Source organism: Megascapheus bottae, chromosome 31 (assembly GCF_031878675.1).
Source record: "Megascapheus bottae isolate mThoBot1 chromosome 31, mThoBot2.hap1, whole genome shotgun sequence".
NCBI classification, from domain to species: Eukaryota; Metazoa; Chordata; class Mammalia; order Rodentia; family Geomyidae; genus Megascapheus; species Megascapheus bottae.
In genome coordinates this window covers 8713342-8726433 of record NC_143539.1, presented here as the reverse complement: position 1 = coordinate 8726433, position 13092 = coordinate 8713342, and the positions used below count along the sequence as shown (strand labels likewise).

At 53.9% G+C, this 13092-nt stretch overlaps 1 protein-coding gene across 1 annotated transcript; it reads left to right on the top strand.

Annotated features, from left to right (window-relative positions):
- The first annotated feature begins 234 nt into the window (after positions 1-234).
- Hpn (hepsin) lies at positions 235-10507 on the top strand. The gene is made up of 13 exons (XM_090322658.1): positions 235-408; positions 895-964; positions 4373-4474; positions 4572-4610; positions 7554-7683; positions 7757-7879; positions 7970-8010; positions 8415-8580; positions 8661-8851; positions 8943-9038; positions 9348-9490; positions 9578-9742; positions 10183-10507. The coding sequence occupies exons 2-13, from the start codon at positions 934-936 to the stop codon at positions 10219-10221; spliced, it is 1266 nt and encodes a 421-aa protein (XP_090178784.1). The 5' UTR covers positions 235-408; positions 895-933; the 3' UTR covers positions 10222-10507.
- Positions 10508-13092: the final 2585 nt, after the last annotated feature.

Below are 13092 nucleotides of genomic sequence, written 5' to 3'. Positions count from 1 at the left end.
TCAGATTCTTCCAGCTTTGGGGGAACCCCTCACGCCTGTTCTCAGGCACACCTGACCCCCCTCTGCCAGCCAGCCGGGCCCAGCCTCCTCCCATCACCACCACCACCCTTTCTTTTTTTTTTGTCCTCACAAGCCCAGCCCCCAGTGCCAGGTGGCCTCTGCGGTCACCAATCCCGCGGGCCAGCCCCTCCCCGCCCCTTCCCCCGCCCCCTCCTCCTCAGGTGAGCGCTGGGGCCTAGCAGGCCCGACGACCTGCCGCTCGAACGGCTGAGTGCCCGCTGCCCCGCTGCCCGTCCCCGCCACCGCCGCCTTCCAGGCCCCCACTCACACATTTTGTGGGGGCCACCATGTTCCTGCCCAGGCCTGGAGACTAACCTCAACTCCGCACTGTCTCCCGTGGACTCCAGGGTAAGGCCCAGAGCCCCACCTCATTCCCAGCCTCATCCCCCTTAACCCCATCTTCACCTCCTCACACAAGGGGGCTGTCTCCACGGTGCCACCCCCCCCAAAAAAAAACCACGGGCTCTGATTGTCCCTGGACCCCTGACCCTCACTGAGACAGCGACCCTCCCTCCCTCCCTCCCTCCCCACCGCTTTCCCCAACTCACCCCACATCAGGAGAGCTGGGTCCCCCTCAAGTCCCTCCTTCACTACAATCCATGAATTCCAACTTAGCTTTGGGGGTGTCCTGAGCCCTAAAAGAATCTTAACGGTCACCCCAGCCTCTTCTTGGACGCTGACCCCATCTTTGAACCTGCCCCCAAGCTGTGGCCATGACCAAGGCCTGACCTGGCGGCTAGCACCTAGATAGATGCCTGGAGTTGGGGGGGGCCCAGACAGGCTGGGCCAGTCTCCCCCAGGCCCATCTCCCCGTCCCCGTTCATCTCCTCACAGGGCCCGCCCCGGCCCAGGAGGCCAGCACGGGAATCATTAATGAAAGCCCGGGACATGGCGGAAAAGGAGGGTGAGTGTCTCCTGCTTGTCTCTGAACCTCAGCCTTGGCTCCACTTTGGCACCTTTCCCTGTGTCCTGTCTGTCCTCCACCCCTCCACTCCCAGGGGTCCTCCCTTCCCATTCTCCAGACACCCCTCTTGCCCTCATCCCCACCCCCAATCTGAAGTCTCCTCTACCTAATTAACTATTAACCAAATTTTCTCTCTGTGCGGCTTGCCTCTCTGCTAGCCTGGTGTGACCTTCCTGGCACCTTGCCTCAGTTTCCCCCAGTTGGACTTGGGATGGAAGTGCCGGGGTGGTGGACTGGGACGGATGTCGTTGTCACTGCCAAGGGGAGGAGGGCTGCAGTTCTAGAGTGAAACCCGGTTTACAGTGAGGTCCCGGGCCACTCTTTGCTGTGTGGTGTTGTGTAAGTAGCGGGGGTGTCTGGTCTTCAGTTCCCCAGCCCCTGACATACATATCTTGGAGTCCAGGGAGGATGAGACTGGGGAGAGTAGAGGGGCCAGTCCCCGGGACAAGGCTCAGAATGGATGACAGGGGTTGCAATTCAGAGTTGTCATGCAGGGTTTGGTAGATTTGGGGGTCCTAGAAACTCAGAACCACCCCCATTCCAGATATCTCCAAGTCCTGTGGACAGTCTAGAGAGGGAGGATTGGAACTTGGCTGGATGAGGGGTGGGGGGGGGAAGAGGGAGAGCACCAGAGAGGAGAGAGAAAGAGACAGACAGGGCCATCCCTTAGCTTTTTCCACTCAAGGCTGGGACCTTGTCAGGCACTGGTGGCTCAGGCCTGTAATCCTAGCTACTCAGGAGACTGAGATCTAAGGAAAATCCTGAGACTCTCGTCTCCAACTAACCATCAGAAAACTAGAAGTGGTGCTGTGGCTCGAACTGGTAGAGTGCTATCCTTGAGCTGAAGATCTCAGGGACAGGGCCCAGACCGAGTTCAAGCCCCACCACTGACAAAGGAAAAAAAAAAAAGGCTGGTACCTTGCCCCTTGACCCCGCAGCTCCACTTTGGGTTTTTTGCTGGGTCATTAGAGATAGGAGTTTCTGGGATTTTTTTTTGTTTGTTTCTGCCCGGGATGACTTTGAACCATAATCCTTAGATCTCAGCCTCCTGAGTAGCTAGGATGACAGGTATGACCCACCTATGCTGCCTGATTTAAATGTGGCTACAATGATTAGCACTGATCTCTGACCTTTTCCTGGGGGGTCTCCATCTTGGCCCTGGTGGCAGTTGTGACTCTCTCCCGACCCTCAGATCACTGAGCTGTGGTTCAGCCTGAAGCCAGGCTCTCTGTCTGAGGAGGTAGATGACAGTGGCTGGAGCCCTCGGGACTGTTTTCCTGGACCCAGGGGGGTAAAGTAGGTATTGATGGCTGTACCTCTCTGGGTCTCCTTAGCTGTAAATAGGAATTTTCTTTTTTATGTGCATATATATATATAATATGTCCATACTAGATCTTGAACTCAGGAACTGGGTGATGTCCCTTAGCTTTTCCCATAGTATCCTAACACTAAGCTGCTTAGTTGGAGATACGAGGCTCATAGTCTTCCTTACCCTGGGCTGGCATCAAACCATGATCCTCAAATCTCAGCCCCCTAAGTAGCTGGGATTACAGGCGTGAGCCACCAGCTTCTAGTTTGTAGATTTCTTATTGCAGTGGAACTTCTCTAAGGTTCCCCCAAAGCATCTGGGAGTTAGGATGTGAAGAGAGAGCCTGAGTCTCCATTCAGAAAATGAGCAGAAAGGTCTGTGGGCTGTGGCAGGCAGCTGGAGGGGCAGGGTCGAGTGCAGTGTGCCCAGAGAGCTGGTATTTCTGAAGGGCAAGTTGGAGGAGACCCTTGCTGATCAGGGGGGTTGGAGGGTTTGAAGTCGTGGAGGATTTCGCCACCAGATGGCGCGAGTGGCATGGCTCCCTTTCTAGTTTTTGTTGCTTTATTTTTGTTTGTTTTTGTTTATTTTATCATGGTATTTGGGGAAGGGGGCAATGCTAAGATTTGTACTCTTGCTTTTTTATTTATTTATTTATTTTGTCTGCCTCATGACTGCGTGAGGCTTGAACTCTGGGCCTGGGTGCCATCCCTTGAGCTGTTCAGCTCAAGGCTAGCACTCTACTACTTGAGCCATAGCACCACTTCCAGTTTTCTGGTGGTTCATTGGAGATAAGAGTCTCATGGACTTTAGTGCCTGGGCTGTCTTTGAATTGGACTCCTCAGATCTCAGCCTCCTGAGTAGCTGGGATTACAGGCATGAGCCACCAGTCTCCATCTAGGTAACAGGTTATTTTGCAAGTGGTGGTTTGGGTCGCTCTGCAGCTCTATTAAATGTCTGATAATGACCCACATTGCTGTCTGGGGATTTGAGGAAACAAGTTCAAACCTCAGATCTTTCTAAAAGCCATATTGGCCTGAGGGTGACAAAGACACTGGGAAGCCATGGAAGATTCTAGTAAAGAAGGGACAAAGGCTGGGCTTGACAGGCAGATTACCAGGCTTTGTGTCTTGGGGAGCAAGCGGGGTGACTGCCCAGGGATTAGATAGGGGCTGTTGCAACCATGCACTTGCTAAACTGTAGGGATGAGGGCATTGGAGACAGGCCTGTGCACAGCAGATCTGGGAGAACACGGAGAGCAGTCTGGGATCTGACAGCCTGCAGGGACCTGGGGTGGGGGGCGGGGCTCTAAGACAAGATGCCCACTTAAAATCCAGAAGGATCTGGAGCTGGTGGCTCACACCTGTCATCCTGAGGGTTATGGTTCAGAGCCAGCCCGGGAAAGAACTCGGCCTGGCCAGGGAGCTGTCCTTGAAGGTGTTTTTTGGTTGTTGTTTCAAGGCTAGCTCTTTACCACATATCCACTCTGGTTTCACTCTGTGTGAATTGAGGAAGAGAGTCTCTGACTTTTCTGTCTGGGCTGGCTTTGAACTGTGATCCTCAGATCTCAGCCTCCTGAGTGGCTCGGATTATAGACACGAGCCACTGGTGACCAGCCCTGACCTCTTTCTTTCTTTCTTTCTTTCTTTCTTTCTTTCTTTCTTTCTTTCTTTCTTTCTTTCTTTCTTGTTTTTTTGTCTGAGACTTGAACTTGCTGTCTGTTTGCTTTCCTTCACTGGCTGGCTTTCTTCCACCCAAGCCATGTTTCCAACCCTGAATTCCTCTATTTCTTCCTCTCTGTACTTATTTTTTGGGCCAGCATCACTGTTTGAACTCAGGTCCTTGCACTTGCTCAGGCTTGTTTGTTTGTTTACTGGTTATTTTGGAAATGGAGTCTCCTATGCTTTTTCTGCCCCGGCCTACTTTGGACTTGGGTCCTCTGGATCTCAACTTTCTGAAGTGGCACAGATGCCATGGCACTGGGGCCAGGTGTAGGGTCTGGGGCAAGCCTGGCAGTGGCTGCAGCCTGGGATCTGTTACAGGTGGCCGGAGGGTTCACTGCTGCTCTGGACCCAAGCTGGCCGCACTGGCCGTGGGGACCCTGCTGCTTGTCACAGCCATCGGGGCAGCGGCCTGGGCTGTTGGTGAGAATAGTATTTGCCTCTGGGCCTCCCCCCTCCCTGCTGCCCCCATCCCCTCCCACCCCCCAGGAGCCCGTCCTCACCTCTGCCTTCTCCACAGTGACCTTGCTCAGGACTGACCAGCAGCCCCTGTACCCAGGTGAGTACACAGTGCTGGAGGAAGCAGGTGTGTGTGTGTGCATGTGTGTGTGTGTGAAAGAAGTTTCACTGTTTTGTTGGTGTCCCTGAAGGTTGAACCTTGCTAAGCAGGTACTCTACCATTTGAGCCAGGCTCATAGCACCCGCTTGCTTGCTTGCTTGCTTTAGTTCTTTCTTCTTTCTTTCTTTCTTTCTTTCTTTCTTTCTTTCTTTCTTTCTTTCTTTCTTTCTATCCATCTGCTCCTTTACAAGATTTTATTTAGCTATCACCAGTCATTTATCTACTTACTTGTTTATGTTCATTCATTTCTTTTTCTTTTTCTTTTTTTTTTTTTTTTGCCAGTCCTGGGCTTGAGCTCAGGGCCTGAGCACTGTCCTTGGACTTTCTCAAGGCTAGAGCTCTACCACTTGAGCCTCAGCACCATTTCCGGCTTTTTTCTATATATGTGGTACTGAGGAATCGAACCCGGGTCTTTGTGCATGCTAGGCCAGCACTTTAACCACTAGGCCAAACTCCCAGCCCCCATTCATTTATTTTTCTATCACACATCTACTTATTTACTTGTGTGTGTGTGTATATATATATATATATATACACATGCATGCATATATATTGTTGTTGTTGTTGTGTTTGTGCTGGTTCTGAGGCCTGAACTCAGGGCCTGGATGCTGTCCCTGAGCTTTTCTTCTCAAGGCTAGCACTCTACCCCTTGAGCCACAGCTCTACTTCCCGCTTTTTGCTGTTTCATTGGAGATGAGATTCTCACAGACTTTCCTGCCTGGGTACTGTTGCCTGATGAACACAAAGATCTGATTCCTTGTTTAGCTCATGTGTGTTTACAGTGTCCATACGCATGCAGTCCTGCAGTACTGGGGTTTGAACTTCCACTTGATAGGCAGGTAGTTTTCCACCATTGATCCATGCCCCTGGTGCTACTGTCATGACATTTTCCCCAAACCTGTGAGCATGGGTTTAATTCTCTTTGTTTGATAAATGGGGCCGTGGGCTGGGAGCCAGGGGCTCACACCTGTCAACTACTTAGGAGGCTAAAATCTGAGGATCACAGTTTAAAGCCCAACAAGGCCAGGAAAGTCTATGGGATTCTTATCTCCAATTAACTGCCACAAAAGCCAGAAGTAGAGCTGTGGCTCCAGTGGTTGAGGAAGCTGAGTTCAAGCCTCAAGACTCGCACAAAATAAAAACAAAAGCAACCCCCATCTCTCCATGTCCTTACCTTGTTTTTCTGGGATTTTTCACAGCTCTAAGTATATCACACAATCTGCTCAGCACACCAGGTGATCTAGAGCACACTTCTAACCTTGCTTAAAATAATAGGGACAAGAAGAAAGAGTTGAAAAGTGAGACACCGTGGCATAACACATGGTTTTCAGAATCCATGGAGGAAAGCCGAGAATGGTGGTATACGTCCGGGGAGACTGGGCGTTTAGAGGCCAGCCTGCGATACACAGAGGAAAGGAAGAGCAGATGTGGTGGTGCAGACATGGAGAATTTGAGGCTCACTCTGACAATGATCTGTTATGGAGAACATATCTCAAAACCAAAATATACCTGAGGACCTTGTGCCCTGTGGGCACAGCTCCTTGTTCTGCTCCTCCCCTCTGCCCACTCCTTTCCTCTGCTGGTCTTCCCTCTTCTCTCCCTTCCCTCCTTCTTTCCCTCCTTCCCTCTCCCCTTTCCCTTCTTCCTTTCTCCTCCTCCTTCCTTCCAGCCCACCCCTCCCTCCCTCCTCTTTCCCCTCCCCTCCCTTGGCTCAGCTGCTGCTTGTGTAATCGGGAGATCTCTGTGTTTGGGTCTCTGTCTGTCCCCCACGCCCCTCTGTCCTCCATCCCTTCCTGCTTGCCTATGCCCTGCCTCCAGGGCCCCTCTGGGGTACTCAGGACTGGCTTTTCTGCTCTGTTCCTCATTCACATTCTCTTTCTTTCCTCTCCCTGCTGGGATCTGAGGCTCAGCCTCGCGGTGTCTTGGTCAATGCCCAAAATAGAGGCTGGATCGCACCACGCCTGGTGGATGTGTGAAGAGAGGCCCCAGGGATGGGCCTGCATGGGGGAGGGCAGGCTCCCCCAATTGTGTAGGGGGGTGGACTGAGGGACCTGCCAGCTGCCACTGGAAGCCCCGAAAGCTCCCCACCTGGTCTGGGGTCCCCAGTCTCCTGCTTTCTTCTCTTTCTACTTTGCCTCTTCCTCCTCTTCTGTTTCTTTTCCTTCTTCCTCATCCTCTCTCCGTCCCTCTGTCCTCCTCCTCTCTCTCCTCTACCTTCTTCTGCTTGTGCTTTCCCCCCTTCCTCTCCCCCAGCTCTGCTGTCAACCGTACCATTATTTATTGAGACATCTGAACGGTCAGCAGTCTTAGGCTAGGAAGGTAACTGGGTGCACTGTAATCCCAGCTGCTCAGGAGGCGGAGACTTGAGAAGCAAGGTTTGAAACCAGCATGAGACTCCCATCTCCAGTGAACCCACAAAACTTTGGAAGTGGAGTTGTGGTTCAAGCGGTAGAACACCAAGCCTCGAGAGAGCTAAAGGACAGTGCCCAGTGCCTGAATTCAGGCTCCAAGACACTCCCCCCCCCTCCCTCACTCACACACACACACACACCCCAAAGGGCAAACTAGAAAAGTGAGCTGGACCAGAGCGGCCATTACTAACTCATGTGATTCTGGGGGCTCCTCGGGCTGGGCGGCTTCCAGGAGCTTTAGAACAGGGTTGGGAATCTGGAACTTTCTTCCATGCCAATTCACTCCCTCCGCCCACCCAAGGGAACCAAAAGCCCGGATGTTCCCAGGTTCCTCTGGGCATGAGCCTGTGGGGGAAGAGGTGTGTGTGCCCTGGGCCTCATCACAAGAAGGGGGCTGGGGCCTGGAGGGCCTGGTGGCCCTGGTCTGGGGTGACTCCAGACCTGGGCCCCGTGCCCCCTTCCCGCCCTGCAGTGCAGGTGGGCCCCGTGGACTCGAGAGTCACCGTGTTTGACAGGACGGAAGGGACGTGGCGGCTGCTCTGCTCATCCCGCTCCAACGCCAGGGTGGCAGGCCTCAGCTGCGAGGAGATGGGCTTTCTCAGGTATGGCCGCCGCGGGGTGGGGTGGCTTCTCCACGGGTACGGGTGGAGCTGTGCCCCTCCCTGCCTCGCCCAGGTCTTTGGTCCATTCCGAGCTGGACGTGAGGACCGCGGGTGCCAACGGCACGTGGGGCTTCTTCTGCGTGGACGAGGGCCGACTGCAGCATGCCCAGAGCCTGCTGGACGTCATCTCTGTGTGGTGAGCAGGTGACGGGGGACCCGCCCCTCGCTGTCGGGCCTTCAGTGCCCTCACTCTGTTTCTCCATGTCACCATCCCCCCTCCCCACAGTGACTGTCCCAGAGGCCGCTTCCTGTCCACCGTCTGCCAAGGTAAGCCTGGCATTGTGCCAGGGCCAGGGCTCTGGGTGCCAGAGGCTCGCGTCTGTCATCCTAGCTGCTCAGGAGGCTGCAATCTGATGATCAGAGGGTGCAGCCCCGACACCAGTGAGCCACCAGAAAACTAGAAGTGGAGCTGTGGCCCAAGGGCTAGAGCGCTAGCCTTGAGGGAAAAAAGTTCAGGGACAGCGCCCAGGCCCTGAGTTCGAGACCCACAAGTAACACTAACATAAGAAAGACAGGGCTCTGTCACCCTGAGTCCCCACAGGGATGCGGTGTCTCCCAGTCTATCCAAATTGGATTCTTTCTGTCCCCTCATTCTGTCTGCCCCGGGTGCCTCGGACCCCCTGGGCCCGGCGCAGGCCTCCCCCTCCCCTGACCACGCTCCTCTGGCGCAGACTGTGGCCGCAGGAAGCTGCCCGTGGACCGCATCGTGGGCGGCCAGGACAGCAGCCTGGGCCGCTGGCCGTGGCAGGTCAGCCTGCGCTACGACGGGGCGCACCTGTGCGGGGGGTCCCTGCTGTCCGGAGACTGGGTGCTGACCGCTGCCCACTGCTTCCCAGAGTGAGTGCCCGCGCAGCGCCCCAGGGGGGGGGCGGAGCCGTGCCAGGCAGCCCTCCAGCGCGTCCTCCTGTGCCCGGCAGGCGGAACCGGGTGCTGTCGCGGTGGAAAGTATTTGCTGGGGCCGTGGCCCAGGCCTCCCCCCACGGGGTGCAACTCGGGGTGCAGGCCGTCATCTACCACGGGGGTTACCTTCCCTTCCGAGACCCCAACAGTGGGGAGAACAGCAACGACATCGCCCTCGTCCACCTCGCCAGTGTCCTGCCCCTCACAGGTGAGCCGGGGATCCCCCACCCCGAGGCGCCCGGAGGCTGAGGTGTGAGGGTCTCGGAGGAAGGGCAGGCTGAGGGGTGTCTCTCCCACAGAATACATCCAGCCCGTGTGTCTCCCGGCGGCTGGCCAGCCACTGGTGGACGGCAAGGTCTGCACAGTGACCGGCTGGGGAAACATGCAATACTATGGTGAGTCCGCCTGCAACATCCTAAGCTACTCCGGTTCAAAGCCAGCCTGAGCAGGAAACACTGTAGGACTCTTATCTCCAAGTAACCATTCAGAACAGAAAAGAAAAAGGCTGGAAGCGGAGCTATGGCTCAAGTGGCTGAGCACCAGTCTTCAGTGAAGACTAAAGGGCCTGAGTTCAAGTCCTGGCATCAGTGAACATAAAAAAGGAAGGATGGGAGGGAGGGAGGTTTGTAGCTCTGGGGTCTCCTCTGGGGTGCAAGGGGGGAGGGGTGCGCCAGCCCCCCAGCTCCGTCCAGCCTTACCCCCAGGCCAGCAGGCTCGGGTGCTGCAGGAGGCTCGGGTCCCCATAATCAGCAACGACGTCTGCAACGGCCCCGACTTCTACGGAAACCAAATCAAACCCAAGATGTTCTGTGCCGGCTACCCCGAGGGGGGCGTGGATGCCTGCCAGGTGAGCAGGGGCAGCATGCAGGGGAGGGGGTGCCCATCTCAGAGCTGGAAGGAGGCCATCTGGGCCTCGGTGTGCTGCTCCCCGCAGGGGGACAGCGGCGGTCCGTTCGTGTGTGAGGACAGCATCTCCCGCACGCCACGCTGGCGCCTGTGTGGCATCGTGAGTTGGGGCACCGGCTGTGCCTTGGCCCAGAAGCCAGGGGTCTACACCAAAGTCATGGACTTCCGAGAGTGGATCTTCCAGGCCATTAAGGTGAGCCGGGCCTGCGGGGAGACAGTGGTGTGCTTTGCTTTTGTTTTTTATTTGTGTGTGTGCGTGTGTGTGTGCCAGTCTTGGGATTTGAACTCAGGGCTTGGGTGCTCTTCCTGAGCTTTTTCACTCAAGGCTAGTGCTCTACCACTTGAGTCACAGCTCCACTTCTGGCTTTTGGCTGGTTCCTTGGCAAGAAGAGTCTCCGACTTTTCCTGTTCAGGCTGGCCTCAAACCACCATCCTCAGATCTCAGCCTCCTGAGTAGCTAAGATGACCCACTGGCCCCTGTGAGAATATTTGTGGGTCTAACAAGGAGGTGGAAATTCTAGGGAGACCCCACCATGGATTTGGAGGGGCCCAGGGCATCCACAAGGGGCACTAGCGGTGGAGTCTCGGGAGGGGGCGTTCAGCCCACCACAGTTCACAGCCGTCTCTCCCCAGACTCACTCCGAAGCCAGTGGCATGGTGACCCAGCTCTGACCTGTGGCGCTCCGTGCTTCCAGCACCCACGTTGGTCCCCCTGTGGCTGCCTGGCCACACGTAGTCGGAGCCACATAAGGCCTAGGATGGACCATGTTTCTTCTTGAGCCTACGGGTCCAAGGACCCCTCTGAGCTCCTGTGCGCCCTGTGGCCGGCCGCCGACCCCCCACCCCAGCCACCCCTCCCCACACCACGTGTAAATATTGTTCTGTCCTCTGGGGAACCCTTGTTTAAGGGACCCTGGGGACAGGATGCTGGTTAAATAATAAAGATGGTTTTGATTAATGTGGCCTCTGCCTTCTCAAATATAAGCAGCAGGGAGGAGATTGTGGGGAGGAGGAAGAGAAGAACTGGAGGACTCCATGAATCAGGCAGGACATGTGACCTCCCAACACCTGGGAACTGAAGAGAAAGTTTTCTTAGCCGGTTGATTCAGTGGATTTATCTGGATCAGGCTTCAGGTACTACTGAGTCCAATTACTCTCTGCTCTTTGTTGTTGTTTGTCCTGGGCCTTGAACTCGGGGCCTGGGCACTGTCCCTGAGCTTTATTACTCAAGGCTAACGCTCTACTACTATGAGCTACACCACCACTTCCACTTTTCTGGTGGTTCATTGGAGACAAGGGTCTCATGGACTTTCCTGCCCTGTTTGGCTTTGAACCTCCATCCTCATATCTCAGCCTCTTGAGTAGCTAGGATTACAGGGCGTGAGCACCCAGTAGATCCATTTCTTTTCTGGGTACCCTTCCCTACAAACAGACTGAGATGGACCACACACGCACACACACATACACATTCACATCGCCATGTAAATTCCAAGTCTTATAGGCCAAGGGGTAAAAATAACCAAGGAAACCAGTCGCAGTGGCTCACGCCTGTCATCCTAGCTACTCAGGAGGCTGAGATCTGAGGATCAAGGTTCAAAGCCAGCCTGGACACTAAAGTCCAGTGAGACTCGTATCTCCAATTAACTACCAGAAAACCTGAAGTGGTGCTGTGGCTCAAGGGATAGGATGGTAGCCTTAGGCTGAAGAGCTCAGGGACAGAGCCCAGGCCCAGAGTTCAAGTCCCATGACTGACAAAAAAAAAAAAAAAAAAAATTCAAGGAGTCCCTGCTTTCATTGGATATTTGGATTGTGTGATGGAACTCTCGTTGGACAGATATGGATCACGTGAGCCTCTCAACTCACTGTGTACTTTGTTTATAACATGGAGGGGCCTGAGTCTGAGAACAAAATAAGCTGAAGATGGGAGGTTTTTCAAAGGAAAACTTATCTCTAGAAAAGGTAGTTGTCCCGGGAAAAAATGCCTAGTATAGGGATATCCACTTTGGGCCAACACAAAAAACAGGACCCTGTAGGCACAGCATGAGACCCCTTCTGCCTGTTCCTCCACCTGGGCTTGGGGTTGGAGTACAGCTTTTCTTGGGGAGAAACCTCTCCCCCACACTCATCCCCTTCCTCTGCTTTTTCGGGAACATTCACAGATCATCTGCCTGTCTGTCTATCTGTCTACTTATTTTGGGTGCCAGTCCTAGAGCTTGAACTCAGGGCCCGGGCCTTTTCCCTGAGATTTTTTGCTCAAGGCTATTTAGTGTTCTACCACTTGAGCTGTAGCTTCACTTCCTGATTTTTGCTAGTTCCTTGGTGACACAAGTTTCATGGACACCCCTGCCTAGGCTGGCTTTGAACCTGATTCCTCCTGGAAGTAGCTGACAGGGGTAAACCACACAGTTTGGGTTGGTGAAAACCAACTACTCTGGGAAAAATGCTTGCTTACCCTGTACTGGTTCTCAGGTCATTCCTTTATTAGTCCAGTCGGTCACAGAGTTTGAACTCAGGGTCTGGGCACTGTTTCTGAGCTCTTCCACTTGATTAGAACTCTACCACTTTGAGCCACCGGACCCCTTTTAGTTTTCTAGGTGTTAATTAGAGATAAGAGTCTCAAGAGCTTTCTTGCCAGTGGTTGGCTTATCTCAGGCCTTTAAATGATAAAGATTCCAGGGCCTCATCCCCAAACACCTGCTTCACAAAGTCACTCTCAAATAGACCTAAACTGGGTGCTTGTGGTTCATGCCTGTAATCCCAGCCACTCACGGGGCTGAGAGCTGAGGATCCAGGTTCAAAGCCAACACAGGGAAAAAGACTCATTTCCAGTTGGAGCGAGGGGGGGGTCCGGTGGGACAAGGGGAGAAGCAGAAGTAGTGCTGTGCTGTGGCTCAAGTGGCAGAGTATAAGCCTCGAGTTTAAAAGCTTAGGGACAAGGCTGGGACCACGGCCTAGTGACAGACTGCTTGCCTAGCATGCATGAAGCCCTGGGTTTGATTCCTCGGTAGCACATGCAGAAAAAGCCGCAAGTGGTGTTATGGCTCAAGTGGTAGAGCTTTAGCCTTGAGAAAGCCCAAGGACAGTGCCCAGGCTCTGAGTTCAAGATCCAGGACTGGCAAGAAAAAACAAAAGCTGAATGTAATCCTAGCTACTCAGTTTTAAAGCCACCCCAGGCAGGAAAGGCCACGGTGTCTCTGTATAGTTGAGTTTGAAGTTTCCATCATTTGTGAGGGGGGCCTGGCCCTGTCAGGTGCCTGTGCAGAGTCTGGTATCTGCGTTCTGTTTCTGATAGGGAATGCTCTCTCTGCAAGGATTTATCCCAAGCCTGCTACACTTACTGCTGAGCCTCTGGAGAGAAATGTGTAGTTTCTCTTTCCTTGGTAATTACATTGTAAATAGGAACAACCACTGTGATTAACCAGGGGTGTGAAAACCATTAATTTTATATGCGGGAATAATCGTGGAGTTATGTTCAAATAGCAGTGTAGGCAAGGAGATGGATTGTAATTCCTGCATAAAAAAGCAGTCCTGTTTTAATAATGC